Source organism: Prionailurus bengalensis, chromosome B3, assembly GCF_016509475.1.
Source record: "Prionailurus bengalensis isolate Pbe53 chromosome B3, Fcat_Pben_1.1_paternal_pri, whole genome shotgun sequence".
Lineage (NCBI taxonomy): Eukaryota > Metazoa > Chordata > Mammalia > Carnivora > Felidae > Prionailurus > Prionailurus bengalensis.
The window spans coordinates 115,908,179-115,920,450 of NC_057355.1; the positions used below are offsets into that span (position 1 = coordinate 115,908,179).

Below are 12,272 nucleotides of genomic sequence, written 5' to 3' on the forward strand. Positions count from 1 at the left end.
TTATGAGGGGCTTCCAGGGCTGTGCTGTCTAAGACGCACTTCCTGAGGGCCAGGAGCAGCCTTGTCTCTACTCGCACAGTCTAGTAGGGTGGGTGGGGTGGGAAGGCTGCTTGTAAATTCAAGTACCATTAGCATGAAGCTCCCCTCTCCAGCCTCCAGGCAGCCACTGCTCCTTCTCCATTGGGTCTGGTGGCTACATTGAGTCTGGGTCTTGTCCTCCAGGATTCTTCTTGCCAGCCAATTGCACCCGATCGCATCCCTAGTACATGCTAGGGGCCTGTGAACTCCAGGATATGTCTCCTTGCCCTCCTCACCCACAGTGGTGGGGACCTAGGCCCTGTACCCACAGTTGATTCCAGGGCTGGGAGGAGTCAGGGGCAACGGCTCCCAGCTCAAAGCAGGGTAGTGGAGCCAAAGGAGGCTTGGGAGGTTTTAGCCCCCCGCCCCCCACCTCCACTCCATACTCTCCAACAGCAGCCCCCAAAGCCACTCAAAAACCATCCAGTCTAAGTCAGAACAGTGCACATGCTCTGCAAAGCCAGCTTCAGGTCAAGTCCTCCAGCCCCCTTCTGAGGAGACTGTCACCTTTCTCCCTTCTGGAATTCTGGAACTGCCACTGGACAGGCTCCCCCTCCCCTGGGGCTCAGGAAAAAACTAACAGTCATTTGGGGTGGGGGAGGCATGATGCTAAGCTTAGTCCCCTCCTGCTTTCCAGCAGGGCCCCCTGGGCCCTGCTTCCCCATTTGTGAAATGGAGTCTCTGGACTTCAGCTAATTAGCGGCCACAGGAAGGCTTGGGGAGGGGGCAGCCCAGCCCGGCCACTGCACAGCCTTGCCATTAGGGCGATCGATGCTCTAGCTGGGCAGCTAAGGGGAGGGGGCCTGGAAAGTCTCCCAAGCCGCATAAATAACGGATGGGCAAGATGGAACCGGCCGTGGCCAGCTGGGTTCTGTAAAACCTCTTCCGCTCAGGCTCAGGGCCCATCTCGGGACCTGTGCCTCCAAACCCTACTGCCTGAGCAGACTTGCCCTTCCTGGGATGGGAAGATGCCCTTGAGCTAAAGGATCAGCTTTCCCCCTCCCTGTCCCCCCCCCCCAACACACCGTGGGGAACAAAAGGGGAAAGGAATCAAAACATTAGTTAAAAGATAAGAAGCTGGGAGAGGTGTCTAGAGGGTAAGATTGATTGATGACTCTGTCCTTCCTAGTTTGTGAGCAGGGTTGATGCAGAGGCCTGGCCGCTCAGAGACAAGGAGGAAAGGTGAGGAGGGCATCTCAGCCTCAGCCAGCATCAGCTTGCAGTGGGGCCGGTCCCTCGGGCAGGCCAACCTTCCCAGGGTGCAATCTCTCCCTGGCCTCTGTCCCTCCCCCCAGTGCCCCCTGAACAAATGCCAGGGCCAGAGACCCTGATGAGGAAGGCCCAGCCAATTCCTGCAGCTTCTGCGCTCCTCCCTGTTCCTGCTTCCCCCCATGTAAGATGGCCAACGGGCCCTGAACCCGGCCCAGCAGCAGCTCACGTGCACGCTGTCCTACCAGACCAAACGCTCACGCTCCTGGAACATTGGTGGGTCTGTGTCTCAGGGAGCTAAGACTCACTTAGTGTCCACTAAGTGCTACATTTCCCACATCTCAGGTTATAACCAGCCCGGGTGTAGAAAGATCTGTGCAGATGGTGGTCATCATGCCAAAACGATCCAGGGAGACTTTCTTCCCACCGGGAATTGGGATCTGGGAGTTTCATCCGTGGTTCCGAGATACCGTTTCGTAGAGGTGACGTGGCAATACCGAGCTGTCCCCAAGGGCTGAGGGGAAGAGCCTTGCGTGTCACCTCCACGCACCAGCCTCAGCCTCTAGTGACGCTGGGATTTGCTCTTGCTTTCTGGCGCACATGGAATTCTGCACAGCCGTGGGAGGTGTCCCACGAACACAGCTGTAGCATTTCTGCTTGTTTTATCACAGCTGGAAGGTGCCCGCAGACTCCTCTTTTTATAATCAGTTTGTGTTCTCCACACTTCTTCCAGTGCGACAGCATGGTGGGAGGGGGCAAGCTGGCAGCTGCGGGATCTCCCCAGATCCTTCTGTCCACAACGCTTGCCCCTTTTGAGGGGGTGGCATCGAGGTTCCACTGAGTCCTTAGGTTAAGGAGATGGGCACAATCTCACAGCTGTACAGTGAAACTATATTAATTCAGGCTTCACTGAATTAATGATTCGCTGGGACTAAGCCTCCCAAAGTTAAGCGAGTTCATACAAACAAGTCATACGTCCCCCATCCCCAACCCCAGGACCAGTCCCTAGTGGCTGTTGATGTTCTGTTTGAAAATGAGTCCCACCTGCATAGGGGTCAGACCTCAAGCAGGACACTTCAGCTAGCTTATGTCAAGAACTTGGAAATAACAGGGGCGCCTGGGTGGCGCAGTCGGTTAAGCGTCCGACTTCAGTCAGGTCACGATCTCACGGTCCGTGAGTTCGAGCCCCGCGTCAGGCTCTGGGCTGATGGCTCGGAGCCTGGAGCCTGTTTCCGATTCTGTGTCTCCCTCTCTCTCTGCCCCTTCCCCGTTCATGCTCTGTCTCTCTCTGTCCCAAAAATAAATAAAAAACGTTGAAAAAAAATTAAAAAAAAAAAAAAAAAAAAAAAGAACTTGGAAATAACAAAGCAGTTTCCTTTGAGAGCGGATGGGGCTGTGCCGGAAAGTAAACCGAGGCTTGGCGGCAGGAGCTCTGAGTTCCAGTCCCAGCTCTGCCAGTGACCAGCTTCGTGGGCCAGGCTGAGGCATGAGAGCATCTCCCCTCAGTGGCCGGCAGTGTATCTTCTACAAAATGGGGGTGGATCACACTGAGGTTTCTCAACTGTGTTCCATGGATGACTCTAGAGATGCCTTGACTTTAGCACAAGGGGGTGGGGAGCACAGGGAGGGGCTCCAAGGCTCCGCCCATTTCACCCAGTGCCTCGGCACTAAGATCAGTTTTTTTTTTTTTTTTTTAATTTTTTTTCCCAACGTTTTTATTTATTTTTGGGACAGAGAGAGACAGAGCATGAACGGGGGAGGGGCAGAGAGAGAGGGAGACACAGAATCGGAAACAGGCTCCAGGCTCTGAGCCATCAGCCCAGAGCCCGACGCGGGGCTCGAACTCCCGGACCGCGAGATCGTGACCTGGCTGAAGTCGGACGCTTAACCGACTGCGCCACCCAGGCGCCCCAAGATCAGTTTTATAGATTAACCCTGTCTTTACTGTATTGTCTGAAGAATTGCACTAACATTTTTTAAAAGTCCCTTGGGCTTGATGCTCTGCATAAACCCTAACTTGTCATCACTCGTGCCCTTCACAGGTAGGATTCCTGTTGTCCTACCGCCTCAGACCTAATGCCACACAAGTGGCCCAGGCCAGGATGAGCACTCCTTGAGCATACCAGGCCACCCGGAATGAGCAAAAAGGGACACACACGGGGTGGGGGGGGGGGGGGCGGGGGGGGAGGGCTGTGTCATTTCTACCATCCTTCTATCAATTCTGAAAAGGACTTCTGATAAGCTGTCCTTTCCCGGCTCCAGGATTCACCTGGCTCCAAACCCACACTCGTTCTCAATGCCTGAAAGGCTGAGGGATAAGGGAGACTGGGTGCTGGTCCTCTTCTGGAAGGTTGTATCTGGGGAAGAAGGGGCAGCCACGCTAGATAGCCACCTTCCTGAGAAACGTAACCCACGGGTGGCTCTCACGTTTACTGGACTCTCGCTGCCATCTGGAGAGTGAGTTAACTTTATCCCGAGGAACTCCAAACCAGCACCCGCGCTTCTGTGTTCCTCACGAGGCTCTAAACTCTCATTTCCTTGTTTATGGAAGGAATGTGCCGTCCACTGTAGGCAGTCCTTGTTGCACGAACTCAGCTCATCCCTCTCTCTCCCCCACCCTACCCCGTGGCCACATGGCCACACCCGCCTCTCACACAAGGTATCTGTGAGTCTGGTAGACTATGCTGAAGAGAAGGTTTGGCAGTGAGAAAGGCGGAAGAGGCATTTAAATCACCAAAGTGTGAACGCTGTCTCATTGAGTGCTGGCGCCCTGTCTTCTCAAGCCTTCCAGGCACCCCATCTTGCCATCAGCGGAGATGGGATTTTTCACCACTGTCTCTAGACACTGTAGGACCCAGACTCCCACATCTTCTCTGGGTCCTCTCTCCTCTGCGCTCTCCCATAAGCCCTCCTCCCCACAGCCCTCCAGGATTTCCCTTGACTCCAAATTTCTCTCTGTGCTCCAAGACCCTTTCCAGTCCCCACTCCCATGCTTGGCTTCTGCATTCCCAAAGAAGAAGTTCAGCAAAGTAGATCCCTTTCTGTCTTAAACAGGACCTGCCCAACTCAGGAAGGACCCGTGGGCATAAGCGGCATGTTCTGTCACTTTCAGCTGGATTGATCGCGAGGCCAGTGTTGACCATCCAGCTCTGGCTGAGCCTTTGTCGCTTTCAGAGCACCGAGGAGGGGAGTAAAAGGTGGAGGCAAAGCTTAGGAAATCCCTCCAGGGTCCCCTTGTCTGTGTTGGGTGGCACCTGTCTCCACCCTGTCCACCTAAGCTGGCAGCTCCCCTCATCAGCAAGAAGCAGCCCCACCCTGCTCTGGTCCCCTTACTGCCCCTCCCCCCACACCACTGCCCACCCTGTTTGCACTTATCTGCCGGTAATCCCAGACATATTTTGATAACCTTGAACACACTGTTCTTTACATATGCTGTTCCTTCTGCCTGGAATGCCCCCCTCCCCCTTTGGCTTCCTCCCAGATTCCTAACACACTCCTATTCATTCTTCAAAACCCTGCTCAAGCTGTCACCTCCTCTCCGAGAATGCCCTTGGCTGGACACCTAAACCATTTCATTCCTCCCTGGTCTGCCCCCTTCCTGTACCCCATACAAACTTGCAAGTCACTGTGTATCCCGGTGCTTTATGGTGTCCCAGGGTATCCTGGTGCTTTACAATGTCTCAGGGTATTCCAGTGCTTTCCAATGCTGTAGTTTCCTCTGGTGCTTACAGTGTCCCAGGGATCCTGGTGCTTTACAGTGTCACAGGGTACTCGGTGCTTTACAGTGGTGCAGTGCATCCTGGTACTTTGTAATTATCCCAGCTCCCCCACTTACCAGCTGTGTGATCTGGGGCACATATTACTTAACGTCTCTAGGCTACAGTTACCTCACCTAGCTGATGCGAGGAGTGAACGAGTTAACACACACAACGGTGCCTGGCACAAAGGAGGAGCTCGATTAGCTGTTCGTTTTAATTATTGATTTCTATCCTCTCTCGCCTGCATTTGACTTTAAGCAACTCGAGGGCAGGGAGTCATCCAGCCCCAGGGCCCCGCCTGGCCTTACCAGGTGATTCGTGAATGTTCACCCCACTGAGCTGACCAGCGGCTTGCAGTCTCTCCAAGGGAAAGGGCTCCAGGAGGACTGACAATTTCAGGTGATGAGTGACCGGGAGGGGCCATATGGAGTGGAGAGCAGGGCCGGGCGTCCAGAGCACCGCAGTTGAGAACACGAGCTGCGTCTGTGGACGGAACTGAGTTCCAAGTCTGCCTCTTACTAGCTGCTTAATCTCCCTGTGCCTCCATTTCCTCAGGCTACAGAAACACAAATACCCCCATCTCTTAGAGTGGCTGTGAGAGATTTAAAAAGATAACGCAGGAGCGCCTGGGTGGCTCGGTTGGTTGGACTTTCGGCTCAGGTTCGGTCCCCGAGTTCAAGCCCCGCTTCGGGCTCCACGCTGATGGTGGGGAGGGAGCCTCCTTGGGATTCTCGCTCTCTCCTCTCTCTCTGCCTTTCCCCCACTCACGCTCTCTCTTAAATAAGTTAACTTAAAAAAAAATGACAATGAAACACTTAGCAAAGTGAGCGTCTTGGCACCTTGCAAACGTCCCTTAAGCTGGACGTGAAACTACTATTCTTTAGGGCCTGAGAGAGAAGGCAGCCGGCCCTGCAGACCCCTGCCCACGCTCACACTCTCTGGGCTGCACTTCAGCCTCGTGGGGCTGCCGAGGAGGGGCCTAGGGCTGGAGACAAAGCTGCACCCAGGACTGAAGGTGGCCCTGGACGGAAGGCTTCAGACAGGAGGGAGCAGCAGATGCAGGAAAGTGCCCGGTGCTTGCAGGACAGGAGCAGGCCAGCCGGTAGGAGCCTTGTGAGGGCAAATGGTAAAGGAGGCCAGGGGAGGTGGCTGCAGACACCGAACGTAATAATAATAGCAGTAATAAAAGTAAATGTTCATTGAATACTTACCACGTGTCACACAATATTCTAAGTCTTTGTGAGACCAAACTGATTTAATGATCCCAACAACCCTAAGAGATATCGCTACTATTATTATCCTCAGTCACACCTGGACCTGAGGCGTCGCGATCAGGTGACTTGCCCCGGTCACACAGCGGCTATGTGGCAGAGCTCTGACTCTTGGCTAGCCCCGCCGTGGTACCTACTGCCCCTGGCCCACCGGTTTGCTGCCCGGGTGCCGGCACGAACGAACGGGGAAGCGGCTCCACATGCAGAATAGGAGCAGGGACTGTGGTCTGTGGGTTCCAATCCCAGCCCCACCTCTGCCCTAGTTGGGTGACCTTGTACACATTACTTCACCTCAGTTTCCTCATCTGTAAAATGGGAACAAGAGTCCTGCCTTCCAGGATTGTTACATAGATCAACTACTCCGGTACATGTAGAACACTTAGCGGGGGAGCCAACATAGGAGAACAGCTGAATAAGTGGGGATTACCTGCAGCCCTTGCACAGCCGGCCAACTTGTAGGGCACAGGAGATGGCTTCTGGCTTGCAGTCAGAATGAGATTGTCTGGGAGCAAGGGGACTTTGACGAAAGGGACAGGAAGACGAGGTGCCCTTCTGTGCAGGGGCACTCGGGTCCTGGGCCCCCACCTGCTGAGAGGAAGCTGAGAATCATCGGCTGGAGCAGTGAGCTGTCACTGAGACAGGTTTATGAGGAAAGGTGGCTCTTTGGGACCTGGAAGGCTGCCTGCCAAATGTGCCCTTTGTTGGGCGATACTCATCCCTGCCAGCCGGGGAGTCACCCTCCTCCTCCAGGTTCATGCCAGCTCCTCTCGCTTGACCCTAACCCCCACCCAAACCAAGCTGAGAACAGCTGGAACGAGGCTGGGCTGGCATGCATGGTGTGTGGGCCCTTGGTGTTCCCAGTGATCTGATCCTGCCGCCTTCTGCCTGGCTCCTGCTGCAGCCACACCATAGCCTCTCAGTTCCTTCCAGGGCCCAACACACTTCCCACCCCAGGACCTTTGCCCCTGAGGCTCTTCTGCCTGGAACATCTTTCTTCTCCTCAAATGTCACCTTCCTAATCAGGCTTTCCCTGACCACCCTGTTTAATATTGAAACCTGAAACCTACCCCCCACCCCGCCACCCCTCACCCCATTACTTACTTAACCCTGCTTTATTTTCCTCTATAGCATTTATTAGCATCTGGTAAATGGCTTCTCTTCTCTTATTTATTTACTGCCTGCTTCCCCACTACACATACTCAAGTATAAGCTCTATGGGGACAGGGATTTGTGTCTCTCTTGCCCACAATTCTATCCCTAGCACCAAGGACATTGCCTGCTACAGAGTAGGAACTCAGTGATAAATCTTCAGCCCCCAAGAGACATATACATGCATTCCTTATTTTATAGAGAAGCTTTGAAAGGGAGGCTCAGCAAGACTGGGAGCTTGCCTGAGACCATGGCTTGAAGGATGGGGATTGTTTGACTCCAGAGCCCCTGTTCTCTCCCTGCCTGTGAGTCATGTGATCACCTACCGATCACATCCTTCCCTTCCCCAACCAAGTCCCTGGCACAATGCTTTACCCTCAGTGGGGAGGGGTCTCCAGAAGCGTCAGGAAGGCAAGAAGGTATTTGTCTTTATTGGGTTCCCATAACAAAATACCATAGATGGGGATAAACAGTCTCTTAAACTGTTCAACTGTTCTGTTAAACTACAGAAATGTGTGTTCTCACTGTTCTGGAGGCTGGAGATCAAGGTGCCAGCACAGTCAGATTCTGGTAAGGACTCTCTTCCTGGCTTGCAGACGGCTGCCTTCCCCCTACGTCCGCATGTGGCAGAGTGAATGCAAGCCCCCTCTTCTTACAAGGCCGCAGTCCTCCTATTGCACTATGGCCCCACTCTTTGGGCCTCACTTAACCTTAATTACCTCCTGGAGATCTCATCTCCAGATACAGTCACATTGTGGGTTAGGGTTTCAACATATGTGTTTCAAGGAACACACTTCAGTCCATCACAGTATTTCAGAAGCCATTGAAAGGAGGGGAGGAGGGCCCCAGGAGGCAACCCTGTGCTGGTCTGTCTCACACTTCCCTAGGGCGATGCATATTCAGAGCATGGGAAGGCATCACTCAGCCCTGTCCTGGGCCCTCTGGGAATTGGCAGAATGATGAGCAGAACCTCATTTCGTCCTCAAAATAACAGACGAGATAGGTGTTCTCATCCCCATTCCATAGGTAAATAAACTGAGGCTCGGAGAGGTGAGCTTACCTGCCTAATGCCCCTCAGCCAAGAAATGGCAGGTCTGTCTGATGCCGAAGCCTATGCTCTTAACTACTTTGTGAAGTTCTTTGAAACAGGCAGGGGGCATCTCCCTTGGCCCATGGGTCACAGGGGGCGTGGCCCTGTCCCCCGGGAACCCAGCATCTCCTCAGGACAAGAAGAACACCTGGGTATATTGGTGCTGGGTGCCAAGTGCACCGACCGGTCAGCAAGTTCAGGAAGAGCTCAGACAGCACTGTAGGCTGGACTGGTCACCAAGGAAGGGCTCAGCCAGATGACAAGCGACAGGGAGGGCTCTCCAGGGACAACTGCAATGCAAAAAGTAGTGAGGTGGGGATGGTGAGTTTGGTATTGGCTCGGGACAGAGAAGCTGAAGGGCAGAAGTGGTGGGAACGCTGAGAGGATGGGCAGGGGTCAGGTGCTGGCCGGCCCAGACTGTCCCCGCAGCTCTGCAGAGGGTGGTATTTATGTGTCCTTTCTCCCTGGGGGGCAGAGAGACCTGGGGGAAGAGCTGGCGTGAGCAGAAGTCCGCAGCTCCCTCCGGTATCCGGCTGGGCCGAGAGGGTCGGTGCAAATAAAGAACAAGGGTTGGCTTGAGGCTCGCACCGAAGGACAAAGCTGAGCTTCTCTTTCCTGGGGGAGGTGAGGTGGCAGCTGTCCCGGGGACCCTCCCCCAGCAGCTGTGGCCTCAGGAAAGATCACGGGGCTGATGGACTTCCGCAGATAAACTGGCTTTCTGTTACCTTCGGCAATTTTTCTGGCCCCTGACAAGAGGGGGCCTCCAAATGGCTGACAACTGGCTCTCTCGGGGGTGGTGGGGAGCCCTGTTTGTATCATTTGATGATTTTCCTGGTGTAACTGCTCCCACTGTGACTGATATCAAGCTACCGACGCGATGTTACTGAATGCGGGGCAGGGGAGAGAGTCACCCTGCCGGCTCCTGTCAGCCCTTCTGAGTGGCTCTGGCGCCCACCCCTTCCCCTGATCCTGCCACGATAACAGGAATGTTCCCGGGGCCCTGGGAGCAAGGGGCCAGTCGCCGTGGTTGTCCCTGAGCCTCAGGGTTTTGAGACCCTGCTGGATCTTTTCCTGGAATTGTACTTGGTGTTTCATTCCGGTCAGCTCCGATCATCGATCCTAGGAGAGCCTCTAGGCTGGGTCCAAGTGCTCCGCACGTTGGCATCAGGCGGTCGCCTCCACAACAGTCAGAAAGCACCAGGTCCCAGAAGTCCTAAGTTAGACGTGAGTCCCAGAAGGAGGCCATGAAGCACGCGGACAAAAGGGAGTGCTGGCGTCACATGGAGGCCGCAGGCCTGCCCTCGCCAGCCTGGTCCGCACATTGGGTTCAATTGTCAGTTTCACGATTCCTTGTCAGAAGACCCATCCTGGAATTATGCACAATCTTTTAGTGAGGTGGGGGTGGGGGTGGCTTCTAGGCTCTGTTCTCCTAGGGCAGAGAGGCCGAAGGGCAGATATGGTGGGAAAGCTTTCTTCTCTCCCTTCTCCCCCTTCTCCTGGGGTGGACCCTAAGGGACTGGAGGTGATGGCTCGGGGGATGAAGGTACGGGAGGGGAAGGACTACAGATGCCCTCCTGTGCCAAGGGTGGCGGTGCAGCGGGACGGAGGCAGTTTGGGCTTCCCAGTCCAGCTGCCTACCGGTGTGAGGGTCAGGCTGCCGATGGCGGCGGGTGACTGGCCAGCAGGGGCCTCTGCGTAGATGTGGAACACGAGCTGGTGAGGCTGAGCCTGAGCTGGTGAGCCCACGGGCTCTCCACGTGAGTGCTGGGCCCCCTGAGGCCTTGCTGTCCCAAGACACCTCACCCTTTTCCTCCTTATTGCCCCTTCTTCCCCACCACCCACTGTAGGTTTTTCATCATCAAAGAGAGCTTTCTTCTTTACTACTCTGAGAGCGAGAAAAAGAACTTCGAAACCAATAAATACTTCAATATACACCCTAAGGTGAGGCAGCCTCTCCCCAGGGCCACAGTGGGTAGGACCCCATGGGGACAATGAGGGAGGGTGTCCTGCAAGGGTGGAAGACAGTCTCTTTTCTTGCTGTGGTCTAGCAGAGAGTCTGGAGAATGAATCCTTCTTGGGGCACAGGACTCCTGCCCCCTACGACTCTTGCTGGGCCCCGAGCCTGCCCCAGTCCTTCCTCTTCCTTCTAGGAGTCAGTTCTGGTCTGGCTCCCAGCCTGGGGCCCTTGGCAGGACCTGGCTTTGGCTGAGGGCTCCCAGAGGCCTTAAGTGATGTGGGCGGGGTGGGGGCTGCCTGTTCTCGTTCTTTCTCAGGGAGTCATCCCCCTGGGAGGCTGCCTGGTGGAAGCCAAGGAAGAGCCCAGCATGCCCTATGCCATGAAAATCTCCCACCAGGACTTCCATGTGAGTAAACTCTCCTCTCAGCCTGGACTGAGCAGGGCAGACCGGCTTCCCTGGGAACCTCCAGGCTCCCTGGGGGCAACCGCTCCGGTGGCCTGGCCTGGGAGGGTGTCAGGGTCATAGAGATGTGGGACGGTGGATGGAGGAGCAGAGCGGAGGAGATGGAGGAGCAGGCTGCGGGCAGCCTCTGGCATCCCAAGAGTGGGCTCCTCTCAGGTACGCCCGTGGTTCCTCTTCTTGGCAGGGGAACATCTTGCTGGCTGCTGAGTCCGAGTTTGAGCAGACCCAGTGGCTGGAGATGCTACAGGAGTCCGGGAAGGTGTAAGTACTCATAGGCGGGGGGGCATGTCCGGGAAGTGAATGGTTATGGGCTGGGCCCACCCTGATCACCTAGTGGAAACTGAGGACCCCAGAAAAGGGCAGGGTGAGGGAGAAAACTGTCTGGGCCGTCTTGGAAACAGGGCTGTGGGAGTTGGTTAGAGTGGGCAAGAAAGAACAGGCCAGGATGAGAGGTCTGCCAGGTGGGCTTGGAGCCCAGTGACCTTTGCTTGTCTGGAGTCACAGGTGGCAGACGTAGACCACTTGTCTCCGACTCTTGGGAACAAATCCAGCACTGCTAGGAGGGTTTGGCTGCCTCCTGACACCCATCTCACCTCCCCAGGTCCACAGTGAATCCTAGCATAGATTGGAGCGGGTGCTTTGTAAATCTGAGTCCAGATCATAGAAACCTCCAGCCCAACACGGTCCATTTACATGTGAACCCCTGTCCCAGCACCTGCTGGATCATGCTTTTAGCTCAACAAATAACACTGCGCATGCCCCATACGAGGCCTGGTGCCAGGTAGTGGCCTGTGGTGGTAGAGAAAGCAGTCTGGGAAGCAATCTCTTCCCTGCTCCGAAGCTGCTGGCCCAGTCCTCGGTGGCCCACTTTGCAGCCTGGGCTGGCCTCCGGGGACTGTAACTGATCGATGCTGGTGGCATGGCCAGAGCCACGGGAGCCAAAGTGAACGGGGCTGCGATTCTGGAGGAGATAGGATGGGCGAGTACACGCTATGCACGGTCTCCCTCTCCTCTCCCCTTCTGTTGTAACGATTTTGTGTTTCTTCTCTCCTCTGTCCCATCTGCCCTCCCTCCCCAGGACTTGGAAGAATGCCCAGCTGGGAGAAGCCATGATCAAAAGCCTGGAGGCCCAGGGGCTGCAGTTGGCCAAGGAGAAGCAGGAGTATTTAGGTTGGCTGGAGGGATGGACTGGAAGCTGAGGCTCCCTAGGTAGCACTTCAGGGCCGGGGTTATAGCCGGGGCTCGGTGGAGGACGGAGGAGGGGAGCTGGGGCAGGGCTTAGCAGGCTACCAGGAGC

At 55.3% G+C, this 12,272-nt stretch overlaps 1 protein-coding gene across 1 annotated transcript in view; it reads left to right on the top strand.

Moving 5' to 3' along the window:
- Positions 1-12,272, top strand: part of PLEKHD1 (pleckstrin homology and coiled-coil domain containing D1) — a 31,268-nt gene that overhangs the window by 1,971 nt on the left and 17,025 nt on the right. The window contains exons 2-5 of the mRNA XM_043556444.1: positions 10,403-10,496; positions 10,829-10,918; positions 11,160-11,236; positions 12,054-12,145. Of these exons, the coding sequence (XP_043412379.1) occupies positions 10,403-10,496; positions 10,829-10,918; positions 11,160-11,236; positions 12,054-12,145 (353 nt within the window). The remainder of the gene's footprint in view (positions 1-10,402; positions 10,497-10,828; positions 10,919-11,159; positions 11,237-12,053; positions 12,146-12,272) is intronic.